The 20,944-nt window shown below is 44.0% G+C and overlaps 2 protein-coding genes across 5 annotated transcripts in view; one reads left to right on the top strand and one right to left on the bottom strand.

Moving 5' to 3' along the window:
- The window catches only part of SMC1B (structural maintenance of chromosomes 1B), a 33,847-nt gene extending 27,522 nt beyond the window's left edge, over positions 1-6,325 (top strand). The window contains exons 22-25 of the mRNA XM_007437573.4: positions 603-754; positions 2,712-2,781; positions 5,947-6,057; positions 6,195-6,325. Coding sequence (XP_007437635.2) covers positions 603-754; positions 2,712-2,781; positions 5,947-6,057; positions 6,195-6,302 — 441 coding nt within the window. The 3' untranslated portion in view covers positions 6,303-6,325. The remainder of the gene's footprint in view (positions 1-602; positions 755-2,711; positions 2,782-5,946; positions 6,058-6,194) is intronic.
- On the bottom strand, positions 532-19,873 carry SIRAL2 (SIR2 antiphage like 2). 4 transcript variants are annotated; one of them, XR_015797566.1, is made up of 11 exons: positions 19,748-19,873; positions 18,637-18,733; positions 17,642-17,704; positions 15,828-16,080; positions 14,032-14,253; positions 13,042-13,170; positions 11,838-12,123; positions 10,855-10,887; positions 9,216-9,299; positions 7,868-7,972; positions 532-781 (listed from the first exon to the last, which is right to left on the bottom strand). XR_015797566.1 is itself a non-coding variant. In XM_088148890.1 (10 exons), exons 3-10 carry the CDS (start codon positions 17,686-17,688, stop codon positions 7,944-7,946), a joined length of 1,083 nt encoding a protein of 360 aa, XP_088005016.1. In that variant the 5' UTR covers positions 17,689-17,704; positions 18,637-18,733; positions 19,748-19,873; the 3' UTR covers positions 7,380-7,943. The 4 variants fall into 4 exon arrangements, 1 of the variants encoding a protein (XP_088005016.1); XR_015797560.1 differs by lacking the exon at positions 532-781 and adding an exon at positions 6,419-6,513; XR_015797553.1 differs by lacking the exon at positions 532-781 and adding an exon at positions 7,380-7,679.
- Between the last annotated feature and the right edge of the window lie 1,071 nt (positions 19,874-20,944).

The following is a 20,944-nucleotide window of genomic DNA, read 5'->3' on the forward strand; positions in this document are numbered from 1 at the left end:
AGGTCCTACAGCCCTGAAAAGAAGAGCAAGTAAGCTTGGAGAAAGAAAGCATTGCACCATGGAGTGCTGTCACCCAAAGGAACTTTTCTCTTAGATCCTGCCTGGTAGGAGAACTTTGCCAGGTCCCATCTGGCCATGTCAAGGTATGGATAGGTGTATATGGAAGGAGGCAAACTAATTAATCAGTAACATGATTATTCCAGAACATAGTTTTAAAAATACATCTTATTATTCTGGGTCTTCAGAAAGCATATAATCTATCCAAGGCTGAATCCCTTTTTTTATCTTATCTCACTTAAGCTTTAGGTCACTTGCCATTTTGACACCAGACAAACAGCTTTTGTGAATTCAGATAGAGAGATAAAATTAGGTATCCTCAAAATTCTGGTGGCACCAAACCCCAAATTTCAGGTATCTCCTGGTGGAATACCCCCTGAGGAACACAAGACAACAACCACAGTGTGAAGTAGCAGTCCAACCACCTTTTCCAATACTCCCTGCCCGCTCCCCCCCTCCCCCAGCAAAGAACTGGGGTCATCATAAAACTGAGTTTAACATCCTCTGCTTCTGAACTGAATGAGAAAATGTTGTGGATGTTGTAGGCCTTTCTTAGTCCAGAGAATCCTGAGGAACCTTACTTGGGAGGCATCGGCTATAACTCTGTCGCTCCTGGGAAACGATTTATGCCAATGGACAACCTCTCAGGAGGAGAAAAGTCTGTTGCAGCTCTGGCTCTTGTGTTTGCGATGCACAGGTAACGAGCTGAGTCTTGCTACTGTTTCTGGAAAAGGAAGGTAATGTGACTGGTATCTTTTCTTCTTATTGCTCAAATCAATCATGCCTGCTCAGAGTTGCAAACTTAACATTCTGTAGAAGGCAGGGATGTTCACTCCAAGTACTCCCAACAGAATGAGGTATTTCTGTGAGGGCACATTTTTTTTACCGGCAAGAATGAGCAACTTTGCATAAACTTAAGGCAAAATAAAATCTCCCTCCCTCACAAATAATTGAGATTTTTTTTTCATCGGGGGGTTAAGAAGCAAAAGTTCCTAATCTGAGGGTGAAGTTTATCTCATACACCTGTCAAAATAAACTTTTGTGTATAAGCCTGGATCACTTTCTGATTTTGATTATAACTGTACTTTTAAGAGAGATATTCCTGTTGATATCTGAATACATCAATAGATTGATGTTGCCCCCTAGAATTAACAATCATATACTAATCCATGCAATTTTGCCAGTCATCTGAAATAAATCAGGATTATTTTTAACAAGCCCATAAAAATTAACAAGAACTATTGTTTTTGTTGTTCAGTCGTTCAGTCGTGTCCGACTCTTCGTGACCCCATGAACCATATTGCGCCAGGCCTTCCTGTCCTTCACTGCCTCCCTGAGTTTGCTCAGTTTCATGCTCAAACAAGAACTAAGTCAAAGTCAAATATCCTCAGATTAATAATAAAAAAAATACCCATAAGGATCAATATGTATTACTACCATATTAACTTCTTTCCTAACTAACAACATAACTCCAGCTGCATTAGTACTATTATCTCTGATACATGAAATACCTGGCTGTCTAATTTCAGACAAAAAAAGATGTTTCATCATTTCTGAGATGAGATTCTTGTTAAAATATACAATCAGCTTTATATCTATTTATTATTTTAAGTATCTCTTTCACATTCAGAATCAATATCCTTAACCGTGACATATAAAAAACATGGAATGTAATATGATTATACAAAGAAACCATAGAAAATAAGCTGCCTCAAAAGCAATGAAATAGTGCCATTATAGATATGTGGATGAGTACTGTATGGCCCCAAAGCATTATTACACAAATAATCCAACCAGCGATGAAAGTAGATATACCTAAAATTAAAAATATATAACAAAATACTTAAAGAAATTAAAGCAACAGAAATAAGTAAAAACTACTTTCACAGAGAACCATTTCACCACCTTCATCACCTTCCTCCTACCCACTCTTGTTAATGAAATTAAGCATTTTGGACAAGACCCAGCAGTGGGTAATCCAGACCAACCAACATCAAAACATGGAAACCTTACCCAGGAAAAAAATAGGCATTTCAAAATGGCAATGGTCAGTTAAAAAGGGCAGTGCTACATCAGGATCCATAAAGTGCTTACTCTCATCAGTGCTGCACAGATAGAAAATTTTGAGAAATAAGGGAATTTTTTTTTCTTTAGCTAAGACCTGAGCCAAAGAAAATGCCTTTCTCAGAGAGATCATAGTGGACAGAAAGATCCTGATGCAGGAAAGATCTGGGTCTTATCTTTAAATTTTATTTAAGAGATCTCACATGCCTTTCACATCACAAACTGCAACCCTGAGAAATTTGACAGTCGGAAGAGCTCTTAGGAATCTTCAGACTGGTTCTAACTCACTACACATCGTTGATTTCCAAACTCAATTCAGGGGATGAGAGTAACTCTTGAAAACATTTTTCCAAAAACTCAGGCAAAGTAAGCCTTCAATATCTGTGGGTAGACCACATATTTTTAAGTGTCTGTGAGTCAGCTCTCCTTGTACTGTAATCAGGGCTTTGTCATGCAAATCTGCGTCCTCTACTCGCCTTTGAATTGTAAATCTGGCAGCCTTCAGTACCATTCACTAATTTTTAATAAACCATTAAACCACTCACTAATTTTTAATAAACCATTTAATTGTGTTTACTTTGTTCTTTCAGTTTTAGGCCTGCTCCCTTTTTTGTTTTAGATGAAGTCGATGCAGCACTAGATAACACAAACATTGGAAAAGTAAGTCACCCAATTCTCTGATTATTGTATTTATATCCATTTATTATTTTGTACAACTCAAGGCGGGATACATAATGCTCCCACCTCCTATTTTCTCCCCAACAACAACTCTGTGAGGTGGGTTGGAATGAGAGAGAGTGACTGGCCCAAAGTTACCCAGCTGGCTTTCTTGCCTAAGGCAGGATTAGAACTCTCTGCCCCACTAGGTAGACCAGACCAGGAAATCAATTCTGGGGAAAGGCTAAAACTACTTTATTGGTTATAATAACAGAACCTTGCAAGTATGATTGTGCTGGACCTCATCTTCTTCCTTATACTCCTGTGAATTAGGGAGGTGTCTGTCTGAGCCTCCTCTGGCCATTTTCTGCCTGTTGTGGATTTAAGGTATGTTTTAGTAATGCAGCTGGCCTATCTCCATCAAAGTCATCTTCCTTACTCCCTACAAGAGCTCATGGTCTCTTGGTTTTTAAGCCAGCACCTTAACCACTACACTAAACTGATTCTCTTCCTAAAGAGAAACTATTTTTTTGTCAGAGAAACTCAATTTGATTCAGGACTTTAAAATAGAACTAAGCTAATTGTATATTAAATGGTTGCTTTTTAATACAGACCTGTTTTTAGGCCAATATTCAAACATCTATTTTTTGATTAAAAAAATAACATCTGTGTTGTGAATTAAAAGCCAGATATATTTCCTATATTTTCAAAGATACTTTCTACAATTTTTTTTGTTTTGTTTTCTGAGCCTTCTATCCCAAAATATTATATTATTTAATTTCTTTTTTTTTTCATTTTCATTTTTATACCAGCATAATCAACACTGACTCCAAGGAGTTTATATCAGTGAAAACATAAAACATACACTAAACCAAAAAGAGAAATCCAAATTTAAAATAAAGCATGTGCCTATAAACCCAATGATGACAATCCTCACTCCCCAAATGCCCTCCTGAAGGGCTGAATTGGGAGAGCTAGCCTGACCTCAGGAGGGAGGCCATTGCAATGTATGGGGTCTGCAACTGAGAAACATTGTCTGTGAGTCCCCCACTCCTTTCCCCTCAAAATCAGAATAATCTGGTGGAGTTTCACAGGTTGTTCCAGTAAGAACATGGCAATGCATTGTTCTGGGTGCAGGAAGCAAAGAGAGATACGTACATTCTAAACATTAACCATTTGAAGTGGAACCGCTTGGGTGGTGTCACAGAAGATAAGTCCTAAAGAATGTCTTATCAAGAAAGGATATTGGAAACTCCATAACCAAGATGCTAAACCTCTCGGGTGGGGGGGCAAGAAAAAGAGTGGAAGAGAAACTTGACTGCAGTCTCTGTAATGATCAACTGAGCCCAGGAACAGGGACATGCAAACATTTCCTCTGGTGGAAAAAGAGTTTCAGTTTGGAGGGGAGGGTGGTATCAAACCCTACACCTCTCAACTGTAGGGTGCCACAGAGCTTGATGCACTCCCTGCTCGAATTTAACACTTACATGAAACCACTGAACAAAATCATCCATTGGCATGGCAGGTTTCATCAGTATGCCCATTTACATCACATCTGACCAAATCAATGGTAGTCCTTGCTTAACAACAACAATTGGGACCGGCAACTCCATTGCTGAGCAATGCCGTCGTTTCAGTGAGACATCACGTGACCACGATGGACTTATGACCTCTTTTCTGTTGTGATTGTTAAGCCAATCACCTAAGTTTTTAAGTGAGTTGTCATGTGATTGCGACTTGCAATTTTACTGCCAGCTTCTCTGTTGACTCTGCTTGTCAGAAGCCGGCTATGAATCATGCAAATGATGATCACATGACTGTGGGATGCTGTGACAGTTGCAAAGTGCGCACATCTTGGTAATGTGGCTGTGGGGACTCTGCAATGGTAAGTGCGAGGACCAGTCATAAGGTTACTTTTTCAGTGCCGTTGTATCTTCAAATGGTTGCTAAACAGGGCAGTCATTAAGCAAGGACTACTTTTACTGTCCAGGGCACTGGAGGCTGGCTGGGTCTAAATGGGGAGGAACAGGTTGAGTCTCAATCCTGACAAAAGGAGTGGTTTTGGGCTGGAAGGCCTATTGATTCCAGTGAGATTCCTTCAAAAGTGTTGTATTCCCCCAGACGAAGTTGGTTCACAATCTGCGGTCCTCTTGGACTCATAATTCTTGCTTGAGGAGTAAGCAGCAGCTGCAGCTAAAAAGGCTTTTTCTCACCTCCATCTTGTTTGCTGTGACTATTCCTGGGAAAGGAGGTGCCACCTACTGGCACTCATACCTGTGCCACCTCTTGATTTGACTATTGTTATTCACGCTACGTGGGGCTGTCCTTGAAGAGCATTCAGAAGCTACAGCTGGGCCAGAATGCAATGGCTTAAGTAGTTACGTTGCACCTCAAGGCAGCCCTGTGAAACCTTGACTTCGAGAGCTGCACTAACTGCCACTTGGCTTCCAGTTGCAATTCAAGTAGCAGGTTATCACCTTTAAAGCCCTACATGATTCAGAGCCTGAGTATCTGCCTTCCCCCAGTAACACCTCCCCTCCATTAATATCCAGCACAGGGGGCTGTGCATGTCCCCTCAATCAGAGACTGCCAACTTTAGGGCCATGGAAGCATGCCTTCTCAATCGCTTTCCCCGCAACCCCCCAAAAAACATTTGACAGCTCCCTTCCTCTTGACCTTCAGGAAATCAGTAAAAACCTATAACTCTCTCTCCTGAGGAGGAATTGCTTTATTCTGGGTATGTCTCCCAGTTTAATGTTACTGTAATGCATAATCTTGTTTTTAAATTCAATATTTATTTTTTTAAAATCTCAGTTACATGTTGGGGAGTTATACAGCCCTCAGAGTTACCTTGCAGAGAAATCAATTTCATTAACTCAGAAATAACAGTTCTTTTTATCATGGTGCAGTCTTTCTCGTTTCTAAATTTAACACATTCAACCGTAAATATGTAAAAAATAAGTTTAAATATATAATCTCTCCATTTTTACGTAGTACATTTTCAGTTGATACAGACTCCTTGTAGATACAGTAATGAGAATTTGATAATTTGATTTTTTCCCAGCAGCTTATTTACCAATTCTATAAAATAAATTTCTCTCTGAATCATATTGTCATATCCTATAACTCTAGCCATTCTCATAGCCATCTTTTTTTCTCTCCAAAAAGGTATCAAGCTTCATTAGGCAGCAGTCAGAAGAAAAGTTTCAGATTATAGTTATTTCTTTGAAGGAAGAATTCTATTCTAAAGCAGATGCTTTAATTGGAGTCTGCCCTCAAGTAAGTCATGGCTTCAGAGAAGAAAAAGAAGCACGGCTTCTATTAAATGAAGTCCTAACGGTTTTGAAAACTGAGTACTTGTCCCTGTATCCTTACAGTGAGGTGATCTCTGCTCAGTCTCTCTCTTCCCTTTTCAGCAAGATGACCTTATGTTTAGTCAGATGCTGACCCTGGATCTCACTCGCTATCCAGACTCTGAGGAGAACGAAAGGCAGAAATGGAGGAAGAGCTCTGTGCTGCAGTAACGCCAGTTAGTTTTACTAAGTTATGTTTTATGGCTCTAGATGAGGTCATAGGATCACTGTTGCAGTTGGTTTAAAGGTAGTTTCTAAAGCACTTACTTGAGTTTAAAACAACCCCCTTACATATTCAGTGTGCAGCTGGTTGACCTTCTGCATTATGTCATCCGGATATATATTTTTCTGGCTGGAGGTTGATTGTTCATATCTGCAGTACCTGAGACCCAAATTAGAAATTCAAAGCAGAGGAATAGAGTAGTACTCCACGTTGCAATCAAAACAGAAAATAAGGGAGATTGAAGAAAATAAGGCTATCCATTCTATTTTTCTTCTGGTAGCGTTGCCATTATCCTGAAAGATCCTGAAAACATGTTCCAGACAGCAACACATGCAGACCTCCATCAGAGACTAAAGCCGAAGGGTTAGGACTAAGTATCGGGAAGGGCGGTACAGAAAGCTACGCTGTTTTGGTTGCTGCGCTCTCTCGGCTCTGTCTTTTAGCCGTGTGTTTTCCGTTTGACTGGGGCTTTGGGATGGTATTAGAAACCTGTGGGTGTGTGTCACGTCTGCCTGGCATTCTAGTTGCCATGCGGCAAGCCTTGCCAATTTGGGGGCATCTCAAGTGAATGCTAATCCAGTTCAGATGAACATCTGTAGACAGTGTGACGTTGCACTTGTTGGAGACATGAATTAATAGTTTTTGATACAGAATGATGTTTGTATACCATACCTACTTGTATTTGAAGATTGTTCAATAAAACCAGTCTAGCATTTTACACACAAAACTTCCTGTCTGCTCTGAGTCTTTTCTATATGGAGGGCTAAACATTTATGGCAAGCTGGGGTGAAACTGACCATCTAATTTCATATTAACATAAATAAGTTTCATTTCATCTTAATAGGACCCTTTTTATTAGATGGCACTGAGAAGCATCTTTTCATGCTATCTTTTATTTCAGCTATATAACAGTTTGTCACCTTTCTCAATCATTTGTTTCTTCAGATCTAATAGATGCACAAGAGAACATCCATGTTTCTGAATTATATATGTATGTATATATCACATTTGTATAGCCGCCCATCTCACAAAAAAGTGTCTTTTTATTTATACAAATACAAAGAAATTAAGTGCACATATTTCTCATCTTGTTCAAGGTTTTTTTTTTCTTCAGGAACTTATAAAATGTATAAATCCTGTTACATCAGCACTTAGCCACTGATCTTTTGCAACTCCCAGTATTATGCTAAGAAAATCCAAGATTCCTGGTCATGCTCTTGCCCAGGCACCTGGAACGCTGTACTTAGATTTCGTTCCTCTTTCCTCTCGCTAGGCGTCACACAGCCCTTCAGGGGGAGAAAGAGGCTTCCTGTGCTTAACTCACACTGCATGGATTGAAACAAGATGAGAGGCGGTCAAAAAAACAAATGCTGTTTCGGAGGCCACAGCTCCTTCTTTTCCAAGACTTCATCCCTGAGATATTTAGAAATCTGCTCCTCCCCAAGGACACCTCTGAAATTTGAATTATCGGGTATGATATTCATATAGTTCTCCCCTCCCAAGAAGTGCACACCTATCTGTTCCTTGATTCTCAACAGATCCAAAGGGCCAGAGCAGGGAGCTGTTTCTCAAGGACTGGTGAGTTACAGTCACAGAAGGACACCATCTTCAGCAGGATCTGTTTAAAATAATGTTAAAGTCAGTTTTGTCAATATTGGCCCAGAAGATTTAAAATACTTTCTCATGGATGACCATAGGAGAGAGGAGTGCCCTCAGCCAAGCCAAACCAAATTTAGAGTTGCTTCATGGTGCATAAGTGAATTAGGTGTGCAGGGCTCAAAATTCATTCCACCACCTGACCATCACCTCCAACCACTGATTGCTCCTGCAATCACCCTTTCCTGTTACATAAGGAACTTCGGATTCTTGAAAGTGTCTCCTCCCTTCAACTGTGGCTCTCAGCCTACAACCCTGTGCATTTTTCTCTTTCCCCATACACAGTGAGGCATGATTTACACATGCTTTACAAAAGGAGAAAAGACATCAATTACAAAATGACCCAAAAGCCAAATAGAACAATCAGTATATAGGTCAACATTATGCAATTCTGGCACAGAATTACAAGGTCTAAAAAGTTAAACGGACTCTTCCAAAACACAATCATTCACTTTCAAACCTACCTATATTTTTTTAAAACTCTGGTGTGTGTGTGTGTGATGTCCATTCCTTGTATATGTCACTGTTGTGCAGGAGTTCTGACTCTTCCTGATGGGACATACCCAGGAGATGGTGTGGGGGGATCAACTCATTCAAGATCTAGGTTACAGACCTATGATGACCCCCAGAGTTCCACCTTGTCTCCAATGCTGATATTACACGAAACTGCAGGGGGAGTCGTTTAGGGCTGAGAGTATCCAGCTTTGCTGTTCCCTACCTGATAAATATATAAATAAATACTGGACCGATCAAACCCTAACTATATTGCATGGATGGCAAAATCCCTTGATATTTCTCACACCATTATTTACTGGACCGATCAAACCCTAACTATATTGCATGGATGGCAAAATCCCTTGATATTTCTCACACCATTATTAGTGACCCCTGTTAAGATCAGGGTTAGTGCTTTGTCAAAGACTAAGGAGCAAAGCATGAACTGCCTTGCCTTCATAAAAGTAAACTCGGAGAAGGCTTCCAGAATGCATACAGATGCCCTTGTAGAACAGTCCCTGGCAGTTTTTCTTTGTCCTAATTTATTTTAAGTAAGATCTACCATTCAGAGGAATCAGACACTTCATGTTATTGCCTCATTTCTCCAACTCCAAGTTGACAAGATAGATTGACAAGACAGATGGCGCAGGCGTTCTTCCCGACTATTATATGTCTTCTTCAAGATAAAAAGAATTGGTAATGGTAATTACCGTCCTTCAGGTGCCTTGCCTTCTTGGCCCGGTCGTTCCGACTCTCCCCTAATCTTCTCTTTGTGCAATCCGCACATGATGGCCCTGCAAGAAGATGTGTTTTTATGTAGCCAAAGAAGAAAGCCAGTATAATGTTGACAAGACTTAATTTTAATTGGAGTTAAATATTTCTGCTTTTACTCAGGGTGAAAACCAGTGGGGTCCATGGGGAGAATCAAAATCTGCAAGATGGTGGGTCTCACACCCATCATCTCACATATTTTGACACCCTGCTGCTGACACTGCCGGTGAAAAATTTTTGGAACGTGCCTTCCCCCAACGTACTACTGAACAGCACGTTCACCAAATGACTGTGCACCCTTAATCAGCAGCAGGATCATTAGGATTCACACCAGCTTCAACTTTAAATCTTGGCTCTCTTATTTAGTACTTGGCTTATCCAGGAGAAAGCTCACAGACACAAATCAGCAAGATTAATTGCTTTGCTATAGACCAGAATGAAGCTGTAGATGAAAGATGATTTGATATTCAGAAGTCAAAGTCCTTTTGTAGGTCTGTGCTCCCGGGTTTAAATTCTAGGTCTTCCCCTGCCTTTGCAAGTCAACTGATACTCAGCTGGTCTTTGGATGGCACCTAATTTAACCATAACGGTTTTCTTTAGCCCAGGAACACGCCAGGTTCCTGCTCACCACCTGAATTCCTTACATTCTCCAAATCCAACTCCTGGGGTACAATTCTGAATTGCTTTTCCTCACTTCCTCTCTATCTCAGCTCAGGATATCCTTTCTTTAAGAAGCTGTTTATCTGCTTGTTTGTTTTGAATTGGGGGGGGGTTAAGGTGCCAAAGGGGGTTCGTACTTTCTGTAAAAGGCAATGTTTCTCTGGAGACTTGCGAACCAACTCCAAAAGGCCCAGATCAGCCCATCACAGGGGAAAATAGAACAGTCTGAGCAAACAGCTCCATGTTCCATATTTTATGTATGTATGTATGTATGTAATTACATTTATTATAGCCACCCATTCCAGCAGGTTCTGGGCAGCTTACAAAACCTACTACTAAGTAAAAACAATTAAAAACATAAACAGCCACTGAAACGCAGTGTGACAGGGCCTCCCTGCCCCCCACATTGCTAGTTGTTGCACATCAATAAGCATCCATTCTGAGCCAAATTTCAGTTCTGTTACAGAACAAAGTAAGTTGTACCCACAGTAAATGATGTCACATAGTCAAATTTGGATGTTAAGGGCAGATTGCAAGGAGGGGATGTGGGCACGTCTAAAGCACCAGCTGGAAGCACCTTAAAGTCTCTTCCTGAGGCTATGCAACAGCTGCAGCGCCCAAGATATGGAGTGGGGGCTTCCTTATGGGGATCCTGATTGGGGGGGCAGAATCAGCCATGTGTGCCATGAGACCCAGTTGGCTCTTTGAATCTGGATCCCTGCACAACCTCCGGTTTAGTCGTTCTCAAGCCCCGCTGATTTCAACGGGACTAAAACGAGACTCAGTCTGGATCCAACCCAAGATTTTTGCATTCAAACTGCCCAATGGTTCTGATGAGGCAGCGGCGATTGCCCAGCTAATACCAAGAGAGCATCACCATTTGAAATTTAAAGCAATATGTGGAAGACTATACTTTACCCCAAAGTGTTGTGCTGTCCACCCTGTCTGCATCTGGGAAAAAAAAGAAGAAAATTAAGCAATGAATTAACCTGGATACAACTGCTTAAAATAAAACATGCCTGTATGTGAGCTTTTAAATTTAACAGTAAACCATATATGCATCTTGTGTTTTCAGTTTTGTTAAAAACATCAGTTCCGTTGTATCATAGTAACATATCCCATAGCAAAGGAAAGCATAGAAGAGACACTCTTGGGACAACAGAATGCAATTAGGAGAATTATTAAATCATAATATTTCTCCTCTGTGGTGCCAATGGTTTGTCTGTCTGTCCATCCATCCATCCATCCATCCATCCATCCATCCATCCATCCATCCATCCATTCATCCAAACATAACTGGCAAGTAAGAGAAAGGTGGACTTAGGCATTAAAAGGCTTAAGGGCAGCTCTTATTTTCAACCCAAATTGGAATTCTGTCCACTTCCTCCATTTAAACAAAATGGCAATGTTTACCTACACACTTTGTAAATAATGTACTGTAATAACATAGCTTGACCGCAAGACAAAATTATGGAGCAATGGAGATATGTAAGACTTTCTGTGCGTTCTAACCACAGATTAGCTGGTTTGATGTGTTTCATGTCTCAATCAAAGCAGGGGTGTCCACAAGGTATGGCCCAAAAAATCAGGATGGTGGCAGCAACAGTGTAATCAAAGATTTGCCTATTACGTGCGTTGTACCCATCGGGTCTTCACTTCAGAACTGGGCATCTATGTTATGGGCATTAGTTGAAAAACTCCCTTCTAAGATGACGATGATCAAAGACGTAAAATGGAGCAGCTACACAGGTACATGGCATCCTTATTTTAAAGGCACTTGAGGAATTTGTATTTATGCAATCTCCAATTTTTCAACTAACATTTAAATTAAACATTAAAACATTTTCTAAAGGACTACAGACATGTAGAACCAGTAACCAGAAGATCTTTTCGTACTACACCTGGGCTCCTTTGTTTGCAGATCTGGGCGGTGAGATCCTGCAGGTACACTGGGAAATGTTCAAAGCGATCCCCATAAGATACGACTTTTATGCCATGCACAAGCATATCTGCCTGCAATTTAAAAAACTGGTCTTCGTTCTCCTTGAGCACCAACATGTAATGTTCTAGTTCCACTTTGTTTTTAACCGTGTATAGAAAAAGAGCTTGAAAGATTTGATCACGCAGGGTCTCCCCGCAGCCCACAAACAAAAAAGATTTTCGCCGGTATAGGTTTTGTAGTGCCTCCTGTTAAAATAACAAGCAGTTATTAAAGAAAATGGGGGCCTTCCAATCCCTGGCAGTGCGAGGCAGAGTTGACACCTAAATCTATGACACCTAAATACGTATTAAACAAAAATATTGCTACCCATAATTCAAAATTGCTAGGTTCTTTCTCTGTCCTTCTCTTTTTCAAGCTGGGATTATGCCAAAAATAGTGGTAAGCGTGAGCTAGTAGCATTTTGTGGAGTTATTACAAGGTTGTGGTTAACACATCCTTTTGCACTTTTATGCCTCTGAAATTTTGCAGCACAGTCCAACATTTACTCTCAGTATGTTCAGCAGCATCCTCAGAGAGAGAGGTCAAAAGAGTCAAGGTGGTGATCAAACTTCTGTCCGTTTGTACTTACAGGGGCTGTGACTGCACCACCACATTGACTTTTTTTCACGCCACCCCCCTCTGGATGCTGCTGAGTATACGCATGCTCTGAGATATCTGCTAGCATCAAGAACTGCTTGGATCCTGACCTCATTTGAAGTGAGTTGGTAAAGTGCAAGAAATAATCTTGCGCTGCGGAGACCTTAGCGAAGATCTCTTGAGTCAAGAAGCTCAGGGACAGCCGTTGGAGGAATCAATCTTTCCCACCCTGACTTATCTTACAGGAAGTCGTGAAAACAAGGATTCATTAGTCCTCCCATGTCAGCCCCAAATGCTTCTCATGTTGTATGAATATGCCACACAACAGCCGTAGCAAGCACAAAGTTTAACTCAGTTAACGTGGCACAACTTAGTTGAGCCTTAAGGGGATCACTGTTCCAGGAGAGGACACGCAAGTGCAATTCATCAGCTGTATCCAATTCTTCTCAGTGTACTTTTGAGGCACCGCTGATCTTAAGGCTGCGTGGCCCAACAAAAAAGCTTGTCCAGCCTTTGGTTCCACATACCATCACTTCAGGGTCTTGAGTCACTTCCTGATATCCTGAGGGATCCAGCACCATTCCACAGGGATCAGTGTACAGACCGTGAATGTGAAGGACGCCATATCTGAGGTGTCCTTTTGCCCACTGGAGAACCTGAGGAGAGACCAGTTGTTCAGTAAGTTGTTGGGTATTAAGGGTTGCAGGTTCTCACACACAGCCTGCAGAAAGAGACTAGTGATTTATTCATTTTGATGGCAGTGCTATTATGTCCCTCCTTGCTTGCTTCATATAGAAGCATCTGGTAGAAACCATGATGATGTCACATATTTCATGACATCATCACACAAAGGTCACAACTTATGCAATTTGTGTGATGATGTTATAGACCTCATGATGACCTCCCAGCTCCTCACTGTGGATGCCCAGACAGTAGATTACGACCTTTAGGCTATATACTGTCTAAATAATATTTTTCTTTAGCATCTTGTTGATGTTACCTAACGGAACCATCTCCAAGACTTGTGTCTTCAAAGAAACCACCTTCTCTAGCTGCTTAAAAATTAAGATTTTTAAAGAGACTTGTAACCAATGACATTAAAGGGGCATTTAAAAAAACAATTACTATACAGTTATTCAGCAAACGACACAGCTTAAAACTGAAAGGACACCATATATCTAAATAACATTGTATAATGAAGAATTTATCTCCTTCAAGAATGCAGGGGAAAGAAGCGAATGGCACAGCACATAGTCTACTTTTTTCCATATCAGTTCCACCAAAACACACAGGGTGCCCACAGGGTACCATAGAAAAAGTAAAAATGGCAGCCATGATTGGGTGATGCCCATTAAAACAGGCAAAAGTTTGATCCCACTATTGTGGCTGCCATCTTGACCTTCTAAGACATTTCTCCTGCTGTTCATTATCCATTTCAAAGAAATCGGAGAGATGGGCCCCACCTTTCACGTTTCCTAGCAGGCAACTCCCACCTGTATTTACTAGTCACTTCATACCTGGTCTTTATCTTTCAGGTCAATGGATTCCATAGCTTTATGCTGCTGTTGGCCAAAGATTTCAAGTAAGTTGTCATAATTGGTAGTAAGCACCATTGTGCCCCGTTCCATTAGTTGGAGGATGGACAGGAGAACAGCAGGGTGCTGAATGTGGTGGTCCAAGTTGTCAAACACCTCCATTAAACAGTCCTGGAAAAAATTGGGTTTGGCATCTCCCGTGCGCTGTGGAAGGATACAGAACAGCTTCAGGGAGGTGGAACAAATCTATGTTAGAAGTCTTGGATGATGTCTGGAACTGCAAAGCATTTCCACGTTGGGCCTAAACTACTTCCAGGGCTCCTCACTCTTCTTCAGTCCATCTCATCCCTGTAATTTTCAACAGGCAACTCTGATTTTTCCATTGAAGGGCCAAGACTATGGAAAATATGCCATTAAGACAGAGACTTGATCCCTCTTTATTCTACTTCAGGAGGGAACTGAAAATATTTATTTTTACCTGGGTGTTTTAGAGGGTTCTTCTGCTAGTGATGTGTAATGGTTTCTTAGACTGCATTTTAATCTCCTGTTGATTGATAGAATAATTGCAGATGTCTGTAAGCCATCTAGAGCAGTGTTTGTCAACCTTAGCAACTTTAAGATATGTGGACTTCGACTTCCAGAATTCCCCAGCCAGCATGGCTGGCTGGGGAATTCTGGGAGTTGAAGTCCACATATCTTAAAGTTGCCAAGGTTGACAAAGACTGGTCTAGAGCCATAAAATGGAAATGGACATTGTGTCAGTGTTTTTGTTTCAATAAGAAAAACTGCAACCCTATGCAAATTGTAATCCACAACTTGTCCAGAGCTCAATTTCCTCTCTTTGCTGCCGTTCTAGAACAACTGGATATGGATCACCCCCTAAATCTATCCCACAATAATTACAGGTAGGCAAGCGGGAAGAGGGAAGCAGCATCAAAAGTCTGCATCTTATGACAGTGAACATTTTTCTGGGGGCAGAAGATAGCAACCCCTTTGCAAAACTACTCTTGCTGGCTGGCTAAGCTCAGGACAGAAGAAAGCCTTACTCATCCGAAGGTGAAACCACTATCTTTCTAGGTAGGTCTCTATTTTTGGTTGAGCCATGGCTTCTTCTAAGATCAGTAGGTGTGATGGGATGTGAGAATAACCTTGAGGAACAGGAAGAAGAGCCACAGCCAAGACCACAGTCGGATAAGAGCAATCTGGGTCCAAAGGAGGGATGGAGATAGACAAAGGATCTCTGAAGGGACCCTCCCTAGTTCTCTGGAAAGTAAAAGCAGAGGAGGGGGGAAGCACTTTCAGACTTGCAAGATTCTGTTACTGCAAACATACAATAAAGGTAGTGTTCATACTCATGGTTTGGGTTTCCTGTCTGGACTACCTCCAAGGGCTGACAGTCGGTTAAGCCATCTAAGGGCAAAAAGGATGCAAAGGGTCACCATATAATGCTAAATTATAGCATTATAATTTATGCTATAAAGCCCCAGAGTGGCCAGCTCTCCGCAGCCTGATTTTCCATCTTCTTGGATCTTCCTTTTTTAGTATTGTTTTAAATTTTGGATGTTTTATATGTTTTAGATATATTTATAATTTTAATGTTTTTTGTAAGTCGCCCAGAGTCCCCTACTGTGGGGGAGATGGGCAGGGGAGACATCCAATAAATTAAATAAATAAATAAATAAATGGGAAAGCCTGACCACGGGTACAAGTCCACCTCCATCTTCACTTTCAAAGCAGGAACAACATCCATTTCAGATCCTTGCATGAGAACCGCTCACCGGTGACATCTTTCGGATTAAATCGTGCGCAACCACAAGCAAATCTCGGTCTTTGGACACTTTTTGGCGGAAATCAGCCACGTCTCTGGGGTGCAACACTTCCAGCTGGTCCGCTGCTTCAATGACCGCTTCAATGCAGCTCCGCCACGAACACAGGGCTGGGATTCCGGGCGCAGCAGCAGCGCTCACCCCGGTTCCGATCACCAGCAGGAGTTCCTGGGGCTGCTTCCGTAGAAGGCTTTTCAAAAATTTCCTGAAGGGCAGAAGTCCAGTGAAACTCTGTTTTGGATCGCAACTGCTGTGTCTCTAGAGGGTCACTTAATTGCTTCATACATTAAAAAATATCTAGTCCCCTTACAGCATTGTCCAAACTTGGCCGCTTTGAGATGAGTGGACTTCAACTCCCAGAATTCCCCAGCCAGCATGGGTTAGGGTTAGGGTTAGGGTTGGCTGGGGAATTCTGGGAGTTGAAGTCCACTCATCTTAAAGTGGCCAAGTTTGGACAACACTGCCTTACAGGAACAAGAACTCACACTGCAAAATAATTATAAGATTCTGGAGGTAGGAGTCTTTCAATTAACGATGGAAATGACCTTTGGGGTTAATAAAGCCACCCAGAGCTGTTGGGAGTTGGGCAGGATACAAGTTTAGGGAAGGGAAGGGAAGGGAAGGGAAGGGAAGGGAAGGGAGGGGAGGTGTTACACACGCTGCTCCCAGGTTCGGCTCATGGTCACTCACTCACACACTCACAGCCTGCTGAGGCCCACGGATCTTGTCAGCCCCCCTTGCTTTCTACCTGGGTTTCCAGATAGGTGTGGCTGGAGCAGAGAGACACACCGCCCTGGTCAACAGCCGGGAAATAACACAAATCACTTCCAACCGAACACTGAGGCCCAAGAGGTTCTTTGGAATACACGGAGACCCCGTGAATTTAAAGTAACAGCAAAACTTTACTGGTTACAAGGTACATTTGCTCTTCCTCATACACACACACACTTATCCACACTTACCCACGTCCTTCCCAACTAGGCTGCCAGGCACTAGCTAGAGGGACGGAAGCAGCCAAGTCTGGATGACTTGGATGACTCAGATGACCAAGACGACTCAGACGACCCAGAGTGGGTGAGCTTTGGGACCCCTTTTATCCCCAAAAGCCCTTGCTGGGTTGATTTACAAGTGGATGGGATTGGGGTGAGGGCTTCCATGTGTTCAGGCCCAACTTCCTCTTTCTGGTTCAGGTCCTTTGTTTGTTCCTTAAGGACTTGCTTCCTTCTTATCTTCCTCCCTGAAGGGATCTCATAGACAAGATTCCTGGCTTTTGTCCTCTCTGCTTACCTGCCGCTTCATCTTTAGGTTATGGCAGCTTCAGCCTAGTCTCACAGAGGGGAGGGGAGGGGAGGGGAGGGGAGGGGAGGGGAGGGGAGGGGAGGCAGGCAGGCAGGCAGGCAGAAGTAGGATGGGGACAAACTTTGTTGGATAAACAAATACTGTGTGTATCTCCCATTTTAATTCTACTCTGAGTTGAAAGGAGAAAAACAAAGATTACAGGACAGTAGTTTTAAAGGGCTCTAAAGTTGCCCTTACTTTAATAAGCAAAGAGATTTTAAGGTAATCAAAGAGATAAAAAGAAGAGGTAAAGAATGGACACTGCCTCGAATTCTCTGGAAAAAGGACACTCCAGAAGCAAAATTTTAAAAAAGAGATAACTGTAGACGTAGGCACCACCCTATTTCTACATGTGGGCATAACGATATCCTTTTGTGCCACGCAATATTCACATATTATCAAGTTTAAGTGTTTGTTCATTCATTTACCTTGATTTTTGCTCACTTTTATATGTTGTCTTTTCTGGAGGCTCCATTTTCTTTCTCCCCTTCCTGTGAAGCAAGAATGCACGGATTCAGGCGTTTTTAAGGAACAGCTACACCAACTGACTTGATTAACTGATTAAAAATCTCATATATACCAGTCATATAGCAATAGTACTTATAGGGTTGTTTAATTATAACCAAGCCTTGCACAACGTTGCTCTAATGTCCACTTTTCCTACCGGGCTGCAAAAGTCAGGGGAGCCGCGAGAGGGCAGCCAAAAGGTAAGGAAAACGTTGCTGACATCCTGTGGTCATCGTAGGATTTGCAGCCCAACTAGCACAGCTTGGCCTCCTAGTCTGTCTGCCTGGACCTCATTCTGCAGCTTGGATCATTTGCTATAGGAAGGATTGCAAAACTTTCTAAAAAAATGCTCATTTGAACGTTTAGTTTGTAGGCTTGTGGACAAGACTTACATCTCTCACTGATGTAAAAATGACCGAGGAGTGGAGTCCTAAGTTTAAATTACATAAAGCAGTGTTGTCCAAACTTGGCCACTTTAAGATGAGTGGACTTCAACTCCCAGAATTCCCCAGCCAGCATGGCTGGCTGGGGAATTCTGGGAGTTGAAGTCCACTCATCTTAAAGTGGTCAAGTTTGGACAACACTGACATAAAGGAAATGAAAATGAATGGGAAGTTCTGTAAAAAGTGAAACAGCACTGAAATTAGTTGGAATTATTTCTGGCTAAAAGTCTTAAAATCGTTCCTTTTAGAGGCTCTTTGTACCCGCCTTACTGCTGCTGCCTTCTGCATTTCGTCACTCTCTCCCTAGCACGCTGGCCTCACAAACTGATAACAAATTATGGGACAGATTTCAGGGTTTCTTTCAGATACAAACCAGTTTTTTGCTCCACGTCTAACCGCTAAACTCAGCCCTCTCTCCTCCGTGTTACCGATGGCCAGGCTTAAAATTGTGGCAAGCTTTAACTCTTACCCACCTTGTAAGGAAAGGGGCCTTCCAGGAATGGAATTAGCCACTTACGACGGCATGGCGCTGGGTTTCTGGCAAGGCTCCGGAAGCCGCAGTTCCAAGAACTAAGATGTCAAAGCAAAGGAAAAGGAGGATAATGAGAATAATTCTGGAGTCGAAACCGAAGCTGGGTTTACACACTGGAGTTCATTGGTTCGGCTTGGGTTGAGCATGATGCAGTCTGTGAACCATGGTTCACAGCTCAGCAGGGGTGTCCCAGGGGTATGGTCAAAAGAGTCAAGATGGCCTATTTCCTGCCACTCAACCAGAAGGGGAAAGTCCCGGAATCCTTGTCAGTTTCACCTGATTACCCAAAAAAGGGAGGTCCCTCCTTTTCCTGCTCCACGTGGTTGGAGGGGGGGGGACCATGCTGCAACGCCCGAGGGTGGGGGGCTTTGCCTCCAGTGAAATGGAACCAGACATCTGATCTGGGGCAGGAAGGGTCCTGGGGAGGTTGCCTCGGCCCAGGGTGGCAGCCACCTTCTTGACCCCTCCCCCCGCTTGCTGGTGGGGTGCGGGGCCTGGAGAGACAGGAAGGGTCCCCGCGGTGCCGGGGCTCCGCCGGCTGGAAGGTGGCGCAGGCCGCTGGGCAGAAGCGCCCCAAAGCCCCCCGGAGCACTCCTGCCCCTCCCTTCTGCCCCTCCTGGGGGTTCTTAAACGGGGGGGGACCTGGGCCGATCCGGGGGGACGCAGCCGGTCGGAACTGCGTCTTCGGGGCTGCAGAGGCTGATTCAGACCAGGGTCCGTCTCTTCGGACGGGGGCGGGACAAGGGCACGAAGGAGCGGAAGCGCCGCGGAAGCAGGGCCGGGCGGCTCGGCGTTCCCGGGGGCCGGCGGGGGGCCGGTCCTCCCTCCCGAGAACCCCCGCCCGCGCCCTGCCTCGAGCCGCCGCCCGCCCTGCCGCCCGCATCCCTCTTCCTCTCCAGCCACCGCCCGGGCACCGCCTGGGCACGGCCGGGCAGGGCGTCGGCCAAAGGGCGCCCGCCCGCGGGGGCTCTCCAAGCGCGCAGCGGCGTCGCCGCCTCCCGCGCCCAGCCCGCGAAGCAGCGCCCCCCCCCCCCGCTCCTCGCCTCGCCTACCTCGCCGCCGAAGGTCGCCGGCCTGCCCGGCTCCGGCCGCCGTGGGGGGTGGGGGGGAGGGAGGGAGGCCGGGCGGAGCGCGTCCGCGCCCGGCCCTCCGGCGGCTCCGCCCCGCCTGGCTGGAGGAGCGCCGGGGCGCCCGGCGGAGCCGGCCAGGCGCGCGAGGTGCTGAAAGGCAGCGCCGCGCGACCTCCGGGAAGGGATGCGCGAAGGCGAGCGGGGCGCGGAGCGGCCACCCCTCGGCCGCGCGGGGGCAGCGGCGGCGCCTTGCCCGGCCGGGAGGGCTGCGGCTCCCCGGGCGCCCCTGGGCAGACGAAGCCTCCCGCTCCAGCTTAGCCCGGCAGCTGCGCGCCTCGTCCCTGCGCCCTTCCTCCGAGAGCGGTGTGACTTCCAGGGGTCTCCTGGTGGTCTCCCCTCCACGGGTGGGAGGCTCCGGGTTGTAGGCCGTACTGAGAAATCTGGAAATGATCCTGGAAGAAAGCCAGAATCTTCACGGGTACCACGAAACTAGCACGGCCAGGGAGTCCCCGGAAGTGTAATGGGCCCCTAGGAGGTCTTTCCAAAAGCAAGTGATAATGTCAAGAAATTTGTTTCAAAGACAATGAGCTTGTGGAAAACGCAGCTGAAAATGAATTACAACTCACCAGCAACAAAGAATGGGTGGAACCACAACATTGAAAAGGTGGCCGAGAATGAAAAGCTTAAGATCTTATAGGACTTCCAAATACAAACTGATAAATATTTCACCCAAAATAAGCCAGACATGGCTGTGGTTACCAAGAAAGAAGTATGACAATTGACACTGCAGTAGCTAGAAGTAGAAGGGTCAGTGAGAAAGAACAAGAAAAAATAGGAAAATACAAAGACTTTCAAATAGAGAAAATGTGGAAAAAGAAAGTGGTAGTGGTGCCAAGAGTAGTCAGTGGGCTTGGTGCCATCCCCAAAGATCTGGAGAAGCACATAGTAGGAACGGACAGAATTTCAGCTCATCAACTGCAAACAATTGCATTAAAATGGGTTTATTCTGAAAGTGTCTTTAGATACACTAGATCCTTGGGAAGCATCTGATAGTCAGAAGTATCTGGTAGACTGTGTGCAAGTAACAGGAAGAAGAGGAGAAGACAAGGAGAAGAAGGAGGACAATAACAGGCAGCATTTGGAAGAAGAAGACTAAGATGGTCACCAGAAGCCAAACCC

The sequence above is a fragment of the Python bivittatus genome, unplaced genomic scaffold, assembly GCF_059951505.1.
Source record: "Python bivittatus isolate LINGU-HERP-01145 unplaced genomic scaffold, Pbiv_v1 ctg000010_np1212, whole genome shotgun sequence".
NCBI classification, from domain to species: domain Eukaryota; kingdom Metazoa; phylum Chordata; class Lepidosauria; order Squamata; family Pythonidae; genus Python; species Python bivittatus.

Bases quoted from the DNA above. Each gene is read 5' to 3' on its own strand.
- SIRAL2 (XM_088148890.1), bottom strand. From the start codon at position 17,688: ATGGAGCCTCCAGAAAAGACAACATATAAAAGTGAGCAAAAATCAAG. The intron at 13,171-14,031 runs GTATGAAGTGAC...GTCTCTCCTCAG, and splicing joins ACCTGAAAGATAAAGACCAG to GTTCTCCAGTGGGCAAAAGG. The intron at 7,973-9,215 runs GTAATTACCATT...TATTTTAAACAG, and splicing joins GGCAAGGCACCTGAAGGACG to ATCCTGCTGAAGATGGTGTC.